This window comes from Octodon degus, unplaced genomic scaffold (genome assembly GCF_000260255.1).
Source record: "Octodon degus isolate 3935 unplaced genomic scaffold, OctDeg1.0 scaffold00086, whole genome shotgun sequence".
Taxonomy (NCBI): domain Eukaryota; kingdom Metazoa; phylum Chordata; class Mammalia; order Rodentia; family Octodontidae; genus Octodon; species Octodon degus.
Window position 1 is genome coordinate 8,417,657 of NW_004524662.1, and position 16,330 is coordinate 8,433,986.

General features: G+C 38.0%; 1 protein-coding gene and 1 pseudogene across 1 annotated transcript; one reads left to right on the plus strand and one right to left on the minus strand.

Annotated features, from left to right (window-relative positions):
• The first annotated feature begins 228 nt into the window (after positions 1–228).
• On the plus strand, positions 229–1,245 carry Gpr33 (G protein-coupled receptor 33). The gene has a single exon (XM_004637118.1). The coding sequence runs from the start codon at positions 229–231 to the stop codon at positions 1,243–1,245; it is 1,017 nt and encodes a 338-aa protein (XP_004637175.1).
• A 13,906-nt stretch (positions 1,246–15,151) lies between these two features.
• On the minus strand, positions 15,152–15,715 carry LOC101568585 (annotated as a pseudogene).
• Positions 15,716–16,330: the final 615 nt, after the last annotated feature.

Below are 16,330 nucleotides of genomic sequence, written 5' to 3' on the forward strand. Positions count from 1 at the left end.
TTATTCTACCTACATGGCTCTATTTTCCACGTTCAAATTTTAATCTGATCTTAACATAGAATATAAAAGTGTAGGACTTAGACAAGTATTTGAATTATTATAGAAATATTTATCACTCTTAAAAACATCATTTGGACTATTGTGAAGTAAAAAATATTCTTTTTTATCTACATTTAAGCTTTTGCTTTGTAGTTGTCATTTTCACTGTTTCTATCTCCTTAGGTAATCATGGACTTGATCACCTCTACCCATTACCTGATCAATGCCTCTACTTTAGTAAGAAATAGCACTCACTTTCCATCTCCTGCCTCAAAGCTCATCATTGCCCTTCCTTTGTTCATATCGTCTATAATCGGTACCATCACCAACGGGCTCTACCTATGGGTGTTAAAGTTCAAGATGAAAAAGACAGTTAATACCCTCTTATTCTTCCATCTCATTCTCTCCTATTTTATTTCAACATTGATCCTGCCATTTTTAGCCATCTCCTATCTTCAGGACAATAACTGGAACTTTGGAACTGCCTTGTGTAAGGTGCTCAACAGCACTTTGTCTGTGGTGATGTTTGCCTCCATTTTCTTCCTCTCCACCATCAGTCTGGATCGTTACCTTCTCACTCTTCACCCGGCATGGTCCCAAGAGCACCGAACCCCACGCGGAGCTTCCAGCATCATCCTGGGAATCTGGATCTCTGCAACTGCCCTCAATCTACCCTATTTGGTTTTCAGGGAGACACATCATGACCATAAAGGAATGGTGATCTGCCGAAATAACTATGCTGTGTCTAGTAATTGGGAAAGCAAAGAGATGCAAGTGCTAAGGCGACAGATTCATGTGGCCTGTTTCATCAGCCGTTTCTTGCTGGGGTTTTTTCTGCCTTTCATTATTATCACTTTTTGTTACAGAAAAGTAGCCAGCAAAATGAAAGAGAGGGGTCTGTTTAAATCCAGGAAACCCTTCAAAGTTATGATGACTGCCATTGTCTCTTTCTTTGTGTGTTGGATGCCCTACCATGTATATCAGGGCTTACTTCTCACTGAGAACAAGTCACTACTTTTAGAGTTGAGTCTGATAATTACAGTGGTGACAGCATCTTTCAATAATGTATTTTCTCCCACACTCTATCTATTTATTGGGGAGAATTTCAAAAATGTTTTCAAGAAATCTATCCTTACTCTGTTTAGGTCAACTTTCAGGGATGAATTTTCTGCAGAAAGAACACAAAATCTAAATCCAGAAGATTGAATTTAAGTTCTTGACATTTTAATAAACATGGACTCCCTTGATTGTATCACTAGAGTTGTAATTCCTGCTATTATATACTACACTCCCTATATTAAAGGGACATCTAGGGGCCGGGGAGATGGCTCAGTGGAATAAGCGCTTCCCTGGCAAGTGCAAGGGCCTGAGTTCAATCCTTGGTTCTGAAAAAAAAAAAAAAAAAAAAAAAGGACATCTAAATTGTCTATTTAGATCTATGGTCACAGATCTTTACTTAGATCTATGAATATTATCTTAGTTACTTTTGTCATTGTTTTTTGGTGTTTTTTGTTGTTGTTGTTGTTGTTGTTGTTGTTGTTGTTTTGTTTGTTTGTGGTTTTTTTGGCGGAACCGGGGATTGAACTCAGATCCTTGAGTTTGCCAGTCAAGCACTTAACCTACTGAGCCATCTCCCCGACCCCATACTTTTGTCATTGTTGAGACAAAATACCAGACACCCAAAGTTAACAGAGAAAAGGTTTATTGGTTCACCTCTTGTAGAGGTTTGAGCTCATAGTCAGCTGGCACCAAGGCAGGGTGGCAGGGCAGAGGAGCACCACAGAGGAGAAACAGTTCATGGAAAGCAGAAGACAACAAAGACAAATGACAATAGCAGCTTCTTTCTGTCTCTTTTGTATTCTATGCAGGCAACCAAGCTTAGGGTGGGTGCCAAACCAATCATGAACTAATTGAGCACTCACACACCCTTAGTCCTAGCACTGAACCATCAATCAATGACATACTCTAGAACCAGCCATCTCTGAAAAAGCCACATCTCTAACTGCTTGAGGTTTTGGGGAGGCATCTAAACACAAGCCATAATATTGAAAGGACTTGAAGTAGACAAACAACAGGTCATATTGAAACGTGATGTATATAATATAAAATTTACCATTTTCACTATTTAAGGTATACGTCATTGGTATAATTATATTTGTTATGTTTTACAACCATCACCAGTATCTAGTTCTAAAATTTTTCATCAATCCAAAGAGAAACTGTACCCACCAAGTAATAACTCTTCATTCCTCCATCCCCATTCCCTAGCAACCTCTAATCTGCTTTCTGTCTCTGTTATTTGCCTATTCATGATACTCTATGTAAGTGAAATCATATAATATTTTGGGGTCTGGTTCATCTCATCTAGCGTTGTGTTTTTAAGGTTTATCTATGTTATAATATGTATCAGAATTTCATCTCTTTTTAAGTCTAAATTATATTCCATGGTATATATGTGGCACTTTTTAAATCCACTTATCAGTTGACGGAGACATGGGTCATTTCTCCTTTCTGACTATTGTAAATAATGTTATCATGTACATTTGTGTGAAAATATTTGTTTGAGTCCTGTTTTATAATTATTTTATACCTAAGAGTGGAATTACTGGGTCAAATGGTAATTTTTTGTTTAATTTTATGAGGAAACATGTTACTTTCCCACTAACAATATATAAATGTTTTAGTTTCTCCCTATCTTTAACATGTTATTTTCCTTTTTAAAATTACTGTCATAAGGGTTGAAGGGAGAGGAGAGAAATGGGAAAAGAAAGAATTGAGACATATTATGTATAGGGACAAATTCCCTATGATAAATGTGATCATTATAAATCACAAATATATAATAATGAAAAATGAAATTATTGTCATCCTCATATGTTGAAATGGTACATACAAGATTCTTAACCTTTAATTTTTGAAGTTAGGAATATCTATTTCTAAACGGCAATAGTATCCATGGATTTAAATTTTCTGTCACAGAATCTTCTAGCAAACAGATAACACAGATAGTTATACTTTAATGTTTTAAGTGTATAGATATACTAAGTGTCTTTTTAAATAATTACAGATTAAGCTGTCTCTAAAACATGGGCCTAGGGTAATTAAAATACAAGAATCTGCCTGTCATAGTGCATTTACTTTTATAATAGTAACAACAATGTCACTTTATCTTGCCTGGTTTCCAAATTTTGCTTCAAGCTTTTTGAAATATGGATAAATAAAAACTTTGTTAACCCTTATTTGAAGCTTTACAGACTAAAAGTTTCCCTAGAGGGAGGGTTGGGGTCGACGCCCACGCTCTGGCTCTGAGTGGCCCTGCAGTGAGAAGAGCTTGGCACTTCATCCCTCCTTGCACTCTCCAAGGCCTGACAAAGTCACTGAAGTTCTATGATGCAGGACTAAAGAACGAAGCTATTGGATTGAATTTAGGAGCCTTTGCAACAAAAACAATGCTTTGCAGGTGATGACAGACAGAGCCTTTTGTCTTCCTCTTCAAACCTGCTGCAATAAAACAAAAAAACCCACACTGGAATGTGTGGCTTGCATAGTTTTCTTAGGCCTGAAGATTCAACCTAGGACCTTTGCACTAAATTCCCAACCCTTGTAAAATTTTGTAACGTGCATTGCTCCACCTCTCAGCTTAGTAGATTATAAACTCTACAATTGTAGCTACAATTCAATAAAAGTTAATGAAAGTTGAATATTGGAAAGCAAAATATATAAAATTACAAAAATTAAAACTATATACTATAGTACACTATATAAATATATTATTAAAACTTTGTCTTAAAAAGAAGTTATTTTATGTTCAAGAAATAAAGTACAAACTTAAGAAAATTCTCCTCACAGTCTTATTTTTTGGGGGGTAGGGGTAACAGGAATCAAACTCAGAACCTCATTTCCAGGAAGGTGCTGAACCACTAAGCTAAATTCCCAACCCCTCACATCCATTTTTAACCTCCTATAAAATTATAGTTAACATTTACAAAATATACCTGTTGATTTCATCAACTTCCTTGCTAGTTCGAATTCACAGGACCCAAGAGATTTATACACAAAGAATTAGTGGCTTTGTTTTGTAGAACTAATGCATGGAGACAGTGTCTAACCTGAAGTTCCTATTAGCATCCAATTATATAAACCTGCTTTGTTTTATTAGCACCAAACTGGCTCAAACACAGAATACAGGGGTGATTAGAGATGTGTTTAAAATGCTAACCCAAGCTCTTGCCTCAAGAAATAACTCTTCATCTTAATGAGACGAGTAAGCATCCTAACTACTGACATACATACAGAAGGTTAGTGCACAAGGTAAGATGTGTACAAAATGCAAAACTGGCTACTTATTCCTGAAAAACTAAGGCCACAGTCATGTAACTATTATAATGCATGTCCCTGGAACTAAGTAGGGACCAGGGTTATAACAAACAGTCAATAAGACACTGTCTGTCCCCACAGAGTTTAAAGTTTAATGTAACTATTTTGAATGTGGCTCTACTTTATAATCATCTGCAGTAGCTTTTAAAAATTCTGGTGTCCAGACCTTACCCAAATCAATTAAAACCAAAATTTCTAAGGGCAAGACATAAGAATCAGTATTTTTGTAAGTTCTCAGATTAAAGTACAACCAGGAGACAAACCCCTGTTTAATAGAAATAGAAAAGGAGTAAAGAGGTAATTAGAACACAAAGTAATAAGCTATGGTGGAGGTACTAAAGGGATGGATGCTACTCAACCCATCCTATGCCAGTCAAAAACCTTTCCTTGATAAGAGACCATCTGGTGGATTCCTGCAGAATAGTAGTCAGCATGTAAAGGAGGCTAATTTAATAGAGGAAGCAAACTGTGTAAAATCCAGGGAAGAAAAGAGTACAGTGCTATAAAGCAACAGTAATGAAATTTCAGTATGCAAATGAATCACCTAATGATCTTGTTAAAATTCTAGTTCTGATGCAGTAAGTCTGAAGTAGGGCTGAGATTCTGCATTTTTAGCAAGATATCAATGGATTCCTTTGCTCCTGGTCAAGTTCAGCAAAAAAGATAATTGGAACATAGATATGAGAAGCAGGTTGGTGAAAATGAAATAGAAAGGTCAGCCAGGACCAGATTTTGAGAACCAGTGCTAAAGAATTTGGATGTGAGCCTTAATTTTATTCTACGGGTATCAGCCACTAAAGTATCTTAAGCCAAAGAGTGATAAAATCAGATTTGCATTTTAGAAAGATCTCTTGGGCTGCTATGAGTGGCTATAACTGGAGGTGAAGCTAGGTGTGGTGGTACACGCCTATAATCCAGCACTCTGGAAGGCTGAAGCAGGAAGATCCAAAGCTTGAGCCCAGCCTAGACAGTTTAAGGAGACCCTCTTTCAAAATAAAATTAAATAAATAAATAGAACTGGATCTGTAGCTCAGTGTGAAAGTTCTGAATTCAATCTCCATTATCACAAAGAAAAAATAAAAGGAAGAGAAGGAAGGCAAGAGAAGAAGAGTAGAGGAGTATAGAAGAAAAAAAGAAAAAAGAGGAGAAGAAAGGGGAGAGGAGGGGAGGGGAGGGGAGAGGAATACTGGAGATAAAGGACAGGAGGTAGCTCGGTGGTAAAGCATGTGCTCAGCATGTGAAAGGGCCTAGGTTCAATCCCCGGCACTAGCACCCTGTAAATTCTGTTGGCTCTGGGATAGGAGGAGAGGGAAAGATTTAGGCTGATTCCTGCATCAGTTAATGTTCTTTGTTGCAAATAATACATTTTATTATGCTGTTTTACCCAAAACTACTACTTTGTTAACTACTTAACAGTTTATCCTAAGCATCACTTGGGAAGGGTGTTTGTTTACATATTATCTTGAGCATTATTTGAGCAGGTATCATTTCAGCCAGTCAATTCTTGTATCAAATAAATTGGATAAAATTGTCATTCTTATATTTTCTGTTATATTTTATTATAAAAAAATAATGAAAAACTATGCAGTTGCTGGTCATCTTATATTTAAATAACTGGACTGGTAAGTTGTTAAAAGATAACAAGTGGGGCTGAGGAGATGGCTCAGTGGAATAAGTGCTTCCCAGGCAAGTACAAGGGCCTGAATTCAATCCCCGGTTCTGAAAAAAAAGAAAGAAAGAAAGAAAGAAAGAAAGAAAGAAAGAAAGAAAGAAAGAAAGAAAGAAAGAAAGAAAGAAAGAAAAGATAACAGGTAACTTACAAAAGTACTGGGATACATGGAGAGATATTCAAGATGAAGCTCCCAGGAACAATGCCCAAACCATTGCACAGAATGATTTGGGATCAGGAGTTTGTCGCTAAGATTCCCTATTTTAGTAAATGCCAACTGCTGCTGCTACTGCTGCTGAGTCTGACAACCCTACTTTTTTTCTGCAACTGTTATTGCTACTAAATCATTTCTATAGCAGGTCTTCAATCCCCCAAGACTGAAATTTTGACCAACAAGATGGAAGCCACACAAGAGCCTGTTTATTCACATTGTTTGCATCCAATTTTAGTTTTGCCTGAGGGTATCTAACTGGCACGCTTGTATCCTAGCTGCAAAGGAGGCTAGACATTTGAGTCTTAATGTGGGAATTTCCAAGCATAGAAAAGCTATTTGAAAGATGATGAATGAAATATGAAAAATGTACATACCACTAACTTGGGAGACATCAGGTATGTTATTATTTTCAGAAATAAGGAATGAGAAAGAGAGACAGAGAGGCAGAGAAAGAGAAGAGAGAGAGGGAGGGGGGAGAGAGAGAGGGAGGGGGGAGAGAGAGAGAGAGAGAGAGAGAGAGAGAGAGAGAGAGAGAGAAAGAGAGAACAACGGGTTCAGTTTTGGACATATGAAGTGTGAAGTTTTAGGTACTTGTGGTACATCCAAGTGAGTTATCCAGTGGAATTTTTTTAACTTAAGATGGGAAAGGTTTACTTGGGCTTATGGTTTTGGGGGTTTCCACTCATGACTGGTTGATCTGTTGCTCTTGGGCCTGTGCTGAGGCAGCACATCATGGCAGGAACACATCCATAGGCAGGTAATTTCTTTATAACCCCCAGGAGCAAAAAAAATGCTGCCAATGACTGTACACCCTCCTATTAGGCCCTATGTAAGGTTCCACCACCTCCCAATACCACCACCAGCTGGGCACCAAGGCTTTAGCAAATAGGCCAAAGCATAGTAGGATCTAAAGTTCAAGAGATAAATTTCTACTCTACAAGCTTATAATGCATCACTCCACTCAGACTGAGAAACTATCATCTTTCCAAGAGGCTCTGATGAAAATGGCACTTCTACACTGCCGTTTCTCTTCATAGCCTTTATCATTACCTAGTATTATATTGGATAACTGTGTATTTGCACCTTATCTGTCTTTCCCACTCTATATGATGAGCTTTGCATGCACAGGTTTGCAGTATGAACATTGCTTAGAACACAGGTAGCACACTAGGTATGCCCAATAGCTATATGTTGAATGAATGAATGAATGAATGAATGAATGAATGAATGAATGAATGAATGAGTCAGTGAATGAATGAATAGCAACTAAAGCCACAGGAGTGAACAGAGAGTCTCTAGTGAGTGTGCACAGTGACAAATCAAAGGCAAAACTGGAATATTGACATTTAGAAATAAGCAGAAGAGATGGTCTGATGAAGAAAACTTCAAGATGAGTATGAAGAGCAGAGAGAAAGAAAACCAAGGCTTCTGACAGGAAAAAACATTTCAAGCCCAAGTGCATGTAAACTGGCTAAGAAAGATGTCTGAAACACGTCTGTTGAATTGAACCTAAGAAGCTTTCAACATGATCACTGCAGGAAAACAAAATTGCATTGAGTGGAGAGGAGACTGGGAAGAGAAACTGCAAACACACTAAGAGCAGCAATTCTTCTCAAGTGAGACAATTAAAGCACAATTCCCACTCTTCTTCCCACAATAAAGTAATTCACACAGTCTACCAATTTGCAATTAATTTGTGTTAATGGACTGCTATTAAAATGCAAATATACCTTTTAAGAAGGGTAAGTTTCATTCACAGGATAATGAGAATTACTTTAATCATCTTCACACACAGCAGCATACAGCTAGATACAGTAGTACTTAAAATACTAGACTTTTGAGTATGGCCCGGAGGAAGCAAACAGTTGGAGTTGAAGGTCAGGCCTGAAGCAAATTTTAGACAGTCTGAAAGCAGCACAGTATTATAAAAGAACAAGGAGGCAGAAATATATTCTGAAGGGAAAGTCAGTCTTTCTGTTGACTGAGAAAAAAATCTGCCCAGAAGTGACATCACTCAAAAATTCATTTTGTGCCAAACTGTTTGGGTCACAAGACTTATTTTCCCTTGAATAAGAGCCAGTCACCCCAGTTTAGTTCACATTGTGCTTTACAGGATCTGGCTCCCCTTGTAAGTCTTGTTCTTCCCCCATTGATAGGCAAAGGAAAGAAAATAATGTAATGGTTGGGGTAGAAATCACATTTTTTCTAGGGCTTTCCATTGTCTTCTTTTGTCTTCTAATTAAATTCTGAACTTCTTGAATTAAAGAACATCATCTTGGTCCTTTCATACCTCCAATAAATAGTTCAGGGTCTGGCACAGTGAATAAATGTTTATTGCCAACTGGATAAATATATAAATACAGTTATTCATTAATTCTATATTGGAAATTTTATGTCTGTGGAATGTTTATAGTGTCCTTACTGAAGCCTATTGAAGACCTATAAAATTTATTTTGCAGAAGTAACAGAGGGCTATCATTTGATAATACTGCTGTTTTCCATCTCAAGCCAATATATTTGAACATTCAAGTATATATGAGCAATACATCATTAAAATTTTTATTATTTGTGTATCTCCTTCTAGAGTCAGTAAGTAAAATCAGAATATTATAGCCAGGCATGGTAGTACATACCTATAATCCCAGCACTTTGGGACGATGAACCAGGGGACTGCTAGTTCAAAGCAGCTTGGGCAACTAACAAATTTAGCATTTTATCAAATCCCTCACTCACTCTCCTGTCTCCTTCTCATTCCTGGCTGCCATAAGATGAGATGATTTCTCTGCCATACTCTTCCACCAGGATTCTGCCTTTCCATAGACCTAAAAACAATGGAGTTACTTAACTGTGAATGATAACTTCTGACAGTTAATCAAAATAAAAATTTCCTTCTTTAACTTGTTTTTCTTAGGCATTTTGTCATAGTAACAGAAAGCTAACTAACACAGTGATAGAATACAACCAGTTCAAAGTAGAGCTCAAACCTGCTGTATCCAAATATTCCAATTAATTTACATAGCTATTCCCTACTCAAAGAGGCATCATAACTCCCACCCCTTGAGCATGGAATATACTTAGTGATTTGTTTCCACTGAGGAGGAAGGGTTTAACTTTACAGTGAAAAAAATTTTCACATGCTGCCATACCCACATGATCAATATTAACATCACCAACAGTAAGAGAACAGCATGTACCCTTGATAAGAAGTGAAAACCCTTTACCCCCAACCTCTTCCTCTGAAAAATCTGTAACTCTGGTTTTATTTTGAAAAAAAAATCTCCAATTCTAACAGAAGGAAATTCTATAATATATGTAACAGGTGCTTCTCAAACGACGAGCAAAAATCATCAAAAACAGGGACAGTCTGAGATACTGTCACTGCCTAGAGAAACTTGACGACTAAGTAGAAGGCCATATCCTGGGCAAAATCCGGAAAAAGAATGTCAGGGGGAAACTAATGATATCTGAAAAAAGTGTGAACTGTAGATTCCATATCACAATAAGTGTATCCTAGTAACTAGGGACCTTAAGTTTGGCTTACAATTGAAAAATGAGTAAGTGGTGTATGAAAACTCTCTGTTGTAACTGTAACTTTTCTATAAACCTAAATCTATTCTAACATAAAAAGCTTTAAAAAGGTGGATTCAAATTACTTTACATTTATATTCAGGTAAAGAATGCTGAGATGAATTTACAAATGGATGCAAAAAAGGTAAAGTTAGTCAGTATCCACAGGACAATGGTTGTATTCCACTGGAGACAATTTTACAATTTTATGGACAGGAATAATTTGAAAAGTTATCATTTGTCTCTATAAAGAGAGTTACAAGATAGTGTGGCCAAAAACAAACACTTCTTATATGGTCCTATAGGACTTCTCAGAGACTGTAGCATTCCACTGAAATGATATCCGGATAGCTCTTTGCCCAATTCACAATCGTTCACAATTTTTTTTCTAAAAGGATACAGATGCCAATATTATAAAACAAACCAGCATTACTTATCAAAAAGGCTAACAGACATATACAAGCATTCAAAAGGTCTTGGAATGTTTTGCTAAGTTATCACAACACTGAAATCTAAAAAGAAAAGAAACGAAATCAAGATAATTTATTTAGCTTCCCTAGGGAAACTGCAGACTGCCAAAGATACACATCATTGCCTTAACCTTAAACGCACCTGCTATGGTATGTTACCTAGGCGACACACTAGCAAATAAAAGCAGTAATAAATTGAACAAAAGAACAATCAACATCAAATTCCAAACTAAACTCTATCCCCTATCTAGATTTACAAATTATTCATGTGAAAGAGAGACGCAACCATCAGATGAAAGCTGTTACGTTTTCAAGCCATGGCAGGGCTTCAGCTGAATTCTGGCCTCAGTGTCTGCCTATGGTAAGAAGCTGCTCCATGGCAAAAGTTATGGTTGAGATTTGAACCAATTACCCTTGGAATTTTTTATTTCAGACTCATTTAAATCTGTTGTCCTGTCAGGCTGGCTCAGTTTTTCCTGGTGTGAGCAAAGCCCTGAATTCAATCCTCAGGACTGAAAAAAAAAAAAAAAAAAAGGAAAGAAAAAAAGAGAAAAATCCATAAAGAAATCTTTTTTTATTTCTTTTTTTCCCTCAGTTTTACTGGATATGGCAAATGTCTACAAGTAGAATTCACACCCGTCTTTCACACTTCAGTTTCAGATGTCCTGATGAAGAAATGATATGTTAGCCAGCTTTCTCTTGCTGTGACAAGATCTTGAGGATGACAACTTAGAGGAAAAAAGTTTATTTTGACTCGTAATTCCAGAGGTGATGGTTATCTGGTTATTCAGCTCATGGTTATCTGCTCTCTTCGTTGCTAGGCCTGTGAGAAGGCAGGACGTGATGGCAGAAAAGCATGGGCAGAGAAAAGCTCATGACAACTAGGAAGCAGAAAGAGGAATAAAGGGGCAAGGACAAGCTATACCAGCCCGGGGGATGTCCCAAGTGACCTCTTTCCTCCACTAGGCTCCATTTTGTACAGCTCCTACCACTTCCTAGTAGTCCATTCAATTATGAACCCATCAATGGATTAGTTCATTGATGAAATAAGAAACCTTAGGATCCAATCACTTCTCAAAACCACTACCCGCCCCCCCCCCACCCCCCGCAAACATTGCTGTGATGGAAACCAAACTAACACATAAGCCTTTGGGGAACATTTCATAGTCAAAACATAATAGCTGACTCAGTTGAACAAGCCCCAAAGTGAAATCTGCACAGGCAAAAATCAAACTATCTCAAACATTCCCTGTCATGTTACTGTGATGCAGTAACAAACAGGAAGTTAATTTCACCTTTGTAAGTATAATCTATCTGACTGACTTCAATACATAATTGTTCTGTAGTCTTAAGTAAAATAATTATTCTTTACAGATGTCACCTGAAATTTAATTGTTTCACAAAACAACGCCTCACGGGGCTGGGGAAATGGCTCAGTAGAGTAAGGGCTTCCCTGGCAAGCACAAGGGCCTGAGTTTAATCCCTGGTTTCCCCCACAAAAAAAGACAAGAAACTAAACTGTATATATACTTTAAAAATAATAATAATAATACACCCTTGCAATTAGAAACAAGTATTCAGAAGTGATAGGTATGTTTTTCAATTAAACAATTCTACAGGAAGCCAGGGACAGTGGAGGCTGAGGCAAGAGGATCTTCAGTTTGAACCTATCCTGGGAAACTTAGTGATTTAGACAAAAACTATCTCAAAATAAAAAATAAAAAGGGATTGAGGATATAACTCAGTGTCAGTCCTCCCCCTCCAAAAAAAAAAAAAATCCTGCTGGATATAAAAGAAACATTAATATATTTCTCCAGCCATGGAGAGATACCAAGAGTAGTTGCTTCACTGGCTATTCCTATAAATTCTTTCAGATTCACTCTTCATCTAACTGTGTCCTATTCTTTGTTCTGGGAGGCTGTTCCTTCTGCACTGAATCAACCCTTGCTATCTTCCCACTGCGTTCAACCAACAGGACAGATGGCAGGAAATCAAAAGGTGGTAGAAGAGGGAAAACAGGCCACAGTTTGGCAGGGCAGAACTTCTCCATAGAAGGTCACAGGTCCCGTCAAGTGTCTTAGCTCCAGGCCCAGCCCTTGCCGGTTCCTGAGGAAACTATTCCTTCTACTTACCCCTTCAAAATGGTAATTGCTTCCTGCTGTTGCTAACCCTGGACCTTTCCTGATCCCCTCTTAGTGTACCTTACCCTTTCACATACCTGCTTAATGATTCTTTCATTCAATTCTCCTCAACCACTCCAATAAAGTGTACCAACTGTTTCTTATCAAGACACCTGCATTGACATATTATTGAGGCCAGAATTATTTATGCCATTGCATGGAATTTTAGGAATGTAATTCTTGATGTGTTGTATGCGATAGTGGACATAGAGCAACTTCAGAAGTCCTTCACTCCACCTCAGTATATTTGAGCTAGTGTAACTATTCAAATGAAATTCCTAATTTGACTTTTCACTTTTCAATTAAAAAATATAATCTTGCCATTTCCTCTTTTGATCTCTAAATAACGGGGTTTGCGGTCAGCATAGAACACTCTACTCTGGCCAGGAATGGTGGCACATGCCTATAATCCCAGAATTTGGGAGACTGAGGCAGGAAGATCCATGTGATTTCAAGGCCAGCTTGGGCTACCTAAGTGAGTTCAAGTCCAGCATAAACTACACAGTGAGACCCTATCTCAAAACTAATAGGTCTGTGCCCATGCAGCGGTCCCTCGGTCATCATGGTGATGAATCAGGATGGCCCCCGGGATCCCAGCACCAAGGACACTGAGTCACTCCTAGACTGTCCTTCTTTCTCTCTCCCTAGGCTAACCAGGTACTTTCCCTTTTGATTTTTACTCACCAATCCTCCCCCATTCAGCACCTGTTGTGTCACCGTACCACACATATATATTCCACCCCTAGCCCAATCCCATAAAAGCTCCAACCTCTGTCTCCACCACCAGGGTCTCTGGCTTCTTTTTTGGCCACTTCCACACCTGACAAAAACAAAACAAATAAACAAACAAAATCCTCCCTACTCTATAAGCCCTTCACAGGTCTTCATTCATCTTCAAGGATCCTATTGTTCAACTCATCTCAAAAGACCAAGTGCAAACATGTGTGTGAAATATAAAAAGTGCTATACTCTAGTTTATTAGAGCAGTGCAGACAGATCAGTATATTGGAACCATGTTACCTCTGCAGACTTGCTTTCATTTGGTGGGGTTGTATGAAGAAAATCTGATTTATCAAGAGACAAATGAAGATATTTTCTCAGAAAATATAATGCTACACTTGGTATAGGGACATGGTTTACAAGATTTCTTACTGTTTTGGGCCAGCAGGATAGCTCAGCAGACTAAGTGCTGTTTTGGCAAGGGCAGGGACCAAGGTTCAAGCTTTGGTCCTTGTTCTGCATGCAGAGCCAGCCCCGCCCTCTGGGCACGGTACATGCCTATAATCCCAGTGCTGGAGAGGCTGAAAACAGAAGGATCACTACGAGTCTTAGCTGTGTAGTAAGACCCTGTACCAAATACATAAAAATTTAAAAAAAAAAAAAAAAAAAGATTTCTTACTGTTTCCTGTGGGTGATTCTTGGGGTCATATTTATGTGTCTCCCTCAAAAAATGTTTTTCCTTTCTCCCCCTTGTTTTGATTCTACTCACCAAACAGCATTTTCATTTTTGTGTTATTCTGCTTACATAAAACATAATGTAACTACAAAGTAAGTATTTTTTACAGCAAGTTAATCAAAGGATTTCTGAATATGATCTAGAACCCTATGCTTAACCACGAAAGGAAATGTGCTAAACATACCCTGTACGAGCATATCCACTCTTGCATTGCAATATATGTAATTATACATGACTAAATTAGTATTCTAGATCTACTCCAATCTCATAAGCACTTTATTCATGTAAACTTATTTCTCAGAACCTAATCATCTAACTAAGCACTGAAAAAAATCTCTGTGATCTGAAAAGGCTAGATTTATGATAAAACATCTACTCTTCCAGGCACATGTCTGCTTATTACCACACGCCTCTGCAAAGTCTCAAGAGGCTCATTTTAGAAGGAAGTCTTAGTCTGTTACCAAGATTTAGCTTTATAAACTGTGCCACTTTAAACATGGATGTGCATATATTGTTGTGGTATGATGCTTTTAATTCTTTTGGAAGATAAGAAGAAAAAGAATAGCTGTGTCAAATGAAACCTCTAGATTTAGTTTTTTTGAGAAATTTCCACATTGATTTCCACAGTAGTTGTGAGACAGGGGAAAGAAACTCCCAACCAGAAAGATATCTAGAATTTATTTGTGTTCTCTAAAATAAAAAATGAAGTTTGGGAATAACAGAAGTTAAGAGCAAAATATATTTATTGGGAGAAAGAAAGCTTCTGTCTGAGAGACAGAAGAGGGACCTGACTGGGTTGCCCCAGGAATCTGACTTTTCTAGGGATTTTTGAGCAAATTCATGAGGTGAGGGGGGTCTAAGGTAGAAAATATCAGAACTCACAAGAGGGGCATGAGGTGGGACTAAATATGATCAACCAGGAGATTATAAGCATAATTATTCAGGTAAAATTGACTAAAGCAGGATCATAGGGAAGAGTCACACGGCAAGCAGGCATGAATACAGAGCAGGGGCTTTTCCTATAGTGACTTGGGTTAGTGGCTCTTCCTGGCTTCTTCTTTTTTCTTTTTTTAAAATTTTTTTCTATTTAATAAAGATCTTTTATTGTCTCCTTAAAATATCACAGATTGGCTTTACAATACAGAAGCTTGTTTCTGTGGCTGGATTAACTCTTGGATCTTACTCATCTGGCTGCTGAACTGTTGCCTTTTCAGAAACAAAGATACCATCCAAAAATGTTCTGAAATCCTTGTTTTTGACTGCTGTGGCCTGCTGAATCAAAGCAGCTGAATTTGAAACAAGCTCAATGTCATTTCCTTCAAGGATTAGCTCATCTTTCTGGGCTTGAGATACTGAGCAAGCAACACCTGCCCTCATACAAACTCGGTGAATGTATTTTTCACTCCAAAAATTACAGATTTTGACAAGAGACCCATTCTCCTGAACAATGATGTTGATGGGGAAGTGAGCATACACAGACCTCATCTTGTAACAGAAGCCCAGCATGACCCCCTTGATCGTGTTTTGTACATGGCTACAGATCGTCTGGACAGTTGCCAACTCCTTTCTGTTTCCCCACCATTTGTCCACCTGGAGCCTCTTCTTTTTCTTCCCAAGGAGATTGAGTTCCATGTTGATGTGGTTGAAGTCCCTCCATAAGGTTCTTCTGGGGCCCTTCACAACTGTGCATCCTTTCAGATTTGCTGGAATGTCAACAGTCTGATTGCTGAGAATGGTCTTCATTCTTGCAGGAGATGCAGCAAAGAGAGAACATCTCTCTTCCTGGATTTGTCAAGGCTATTGATAGCTATTTATAATACCATCCCTGATATCCATCCCTAGGGAGGTGTGTGGCTGCATTTGTTTCACCTTTTGTATACCCATAGTGCCCTCATTTTCCATACTGGCTCCTTTCAGGGCCTAGCCCTGTCTGACTGCCTATCATATTTCTATCCACTCAGCTACCAACAAAAGTGGATTGTTACAACTGATATATATTGACTTATGTTATTTTCCTGTTGTTAGTTCACTCCCCACCCCCCATTTACTCACCTTGGTTGATGGATTCAGTCTGTCGGGGTTCATAGAGTTACAGTGCTCATTTTATCTTTCTAGACTGTTCTTCAGAACATTTTAGAGTGCTGGTTTGATCTTCACAAATTTCCTCCAGTGTTCTTTGTCATGGAAATATATTATTTCTCCATTAATTTTGAAAGATATTTTTTCAGGGTGCATTAATATGGGTTGGAGGTTGTTTTCTTTTAGGACTTGAAATAGTTCTGCAAGTTCTTCTTGAATTGATGGTTTGTGTAGAGAAGCCTGTTCTGCCTGTGATGGGCTTTCCCCCTCATAAGTAAA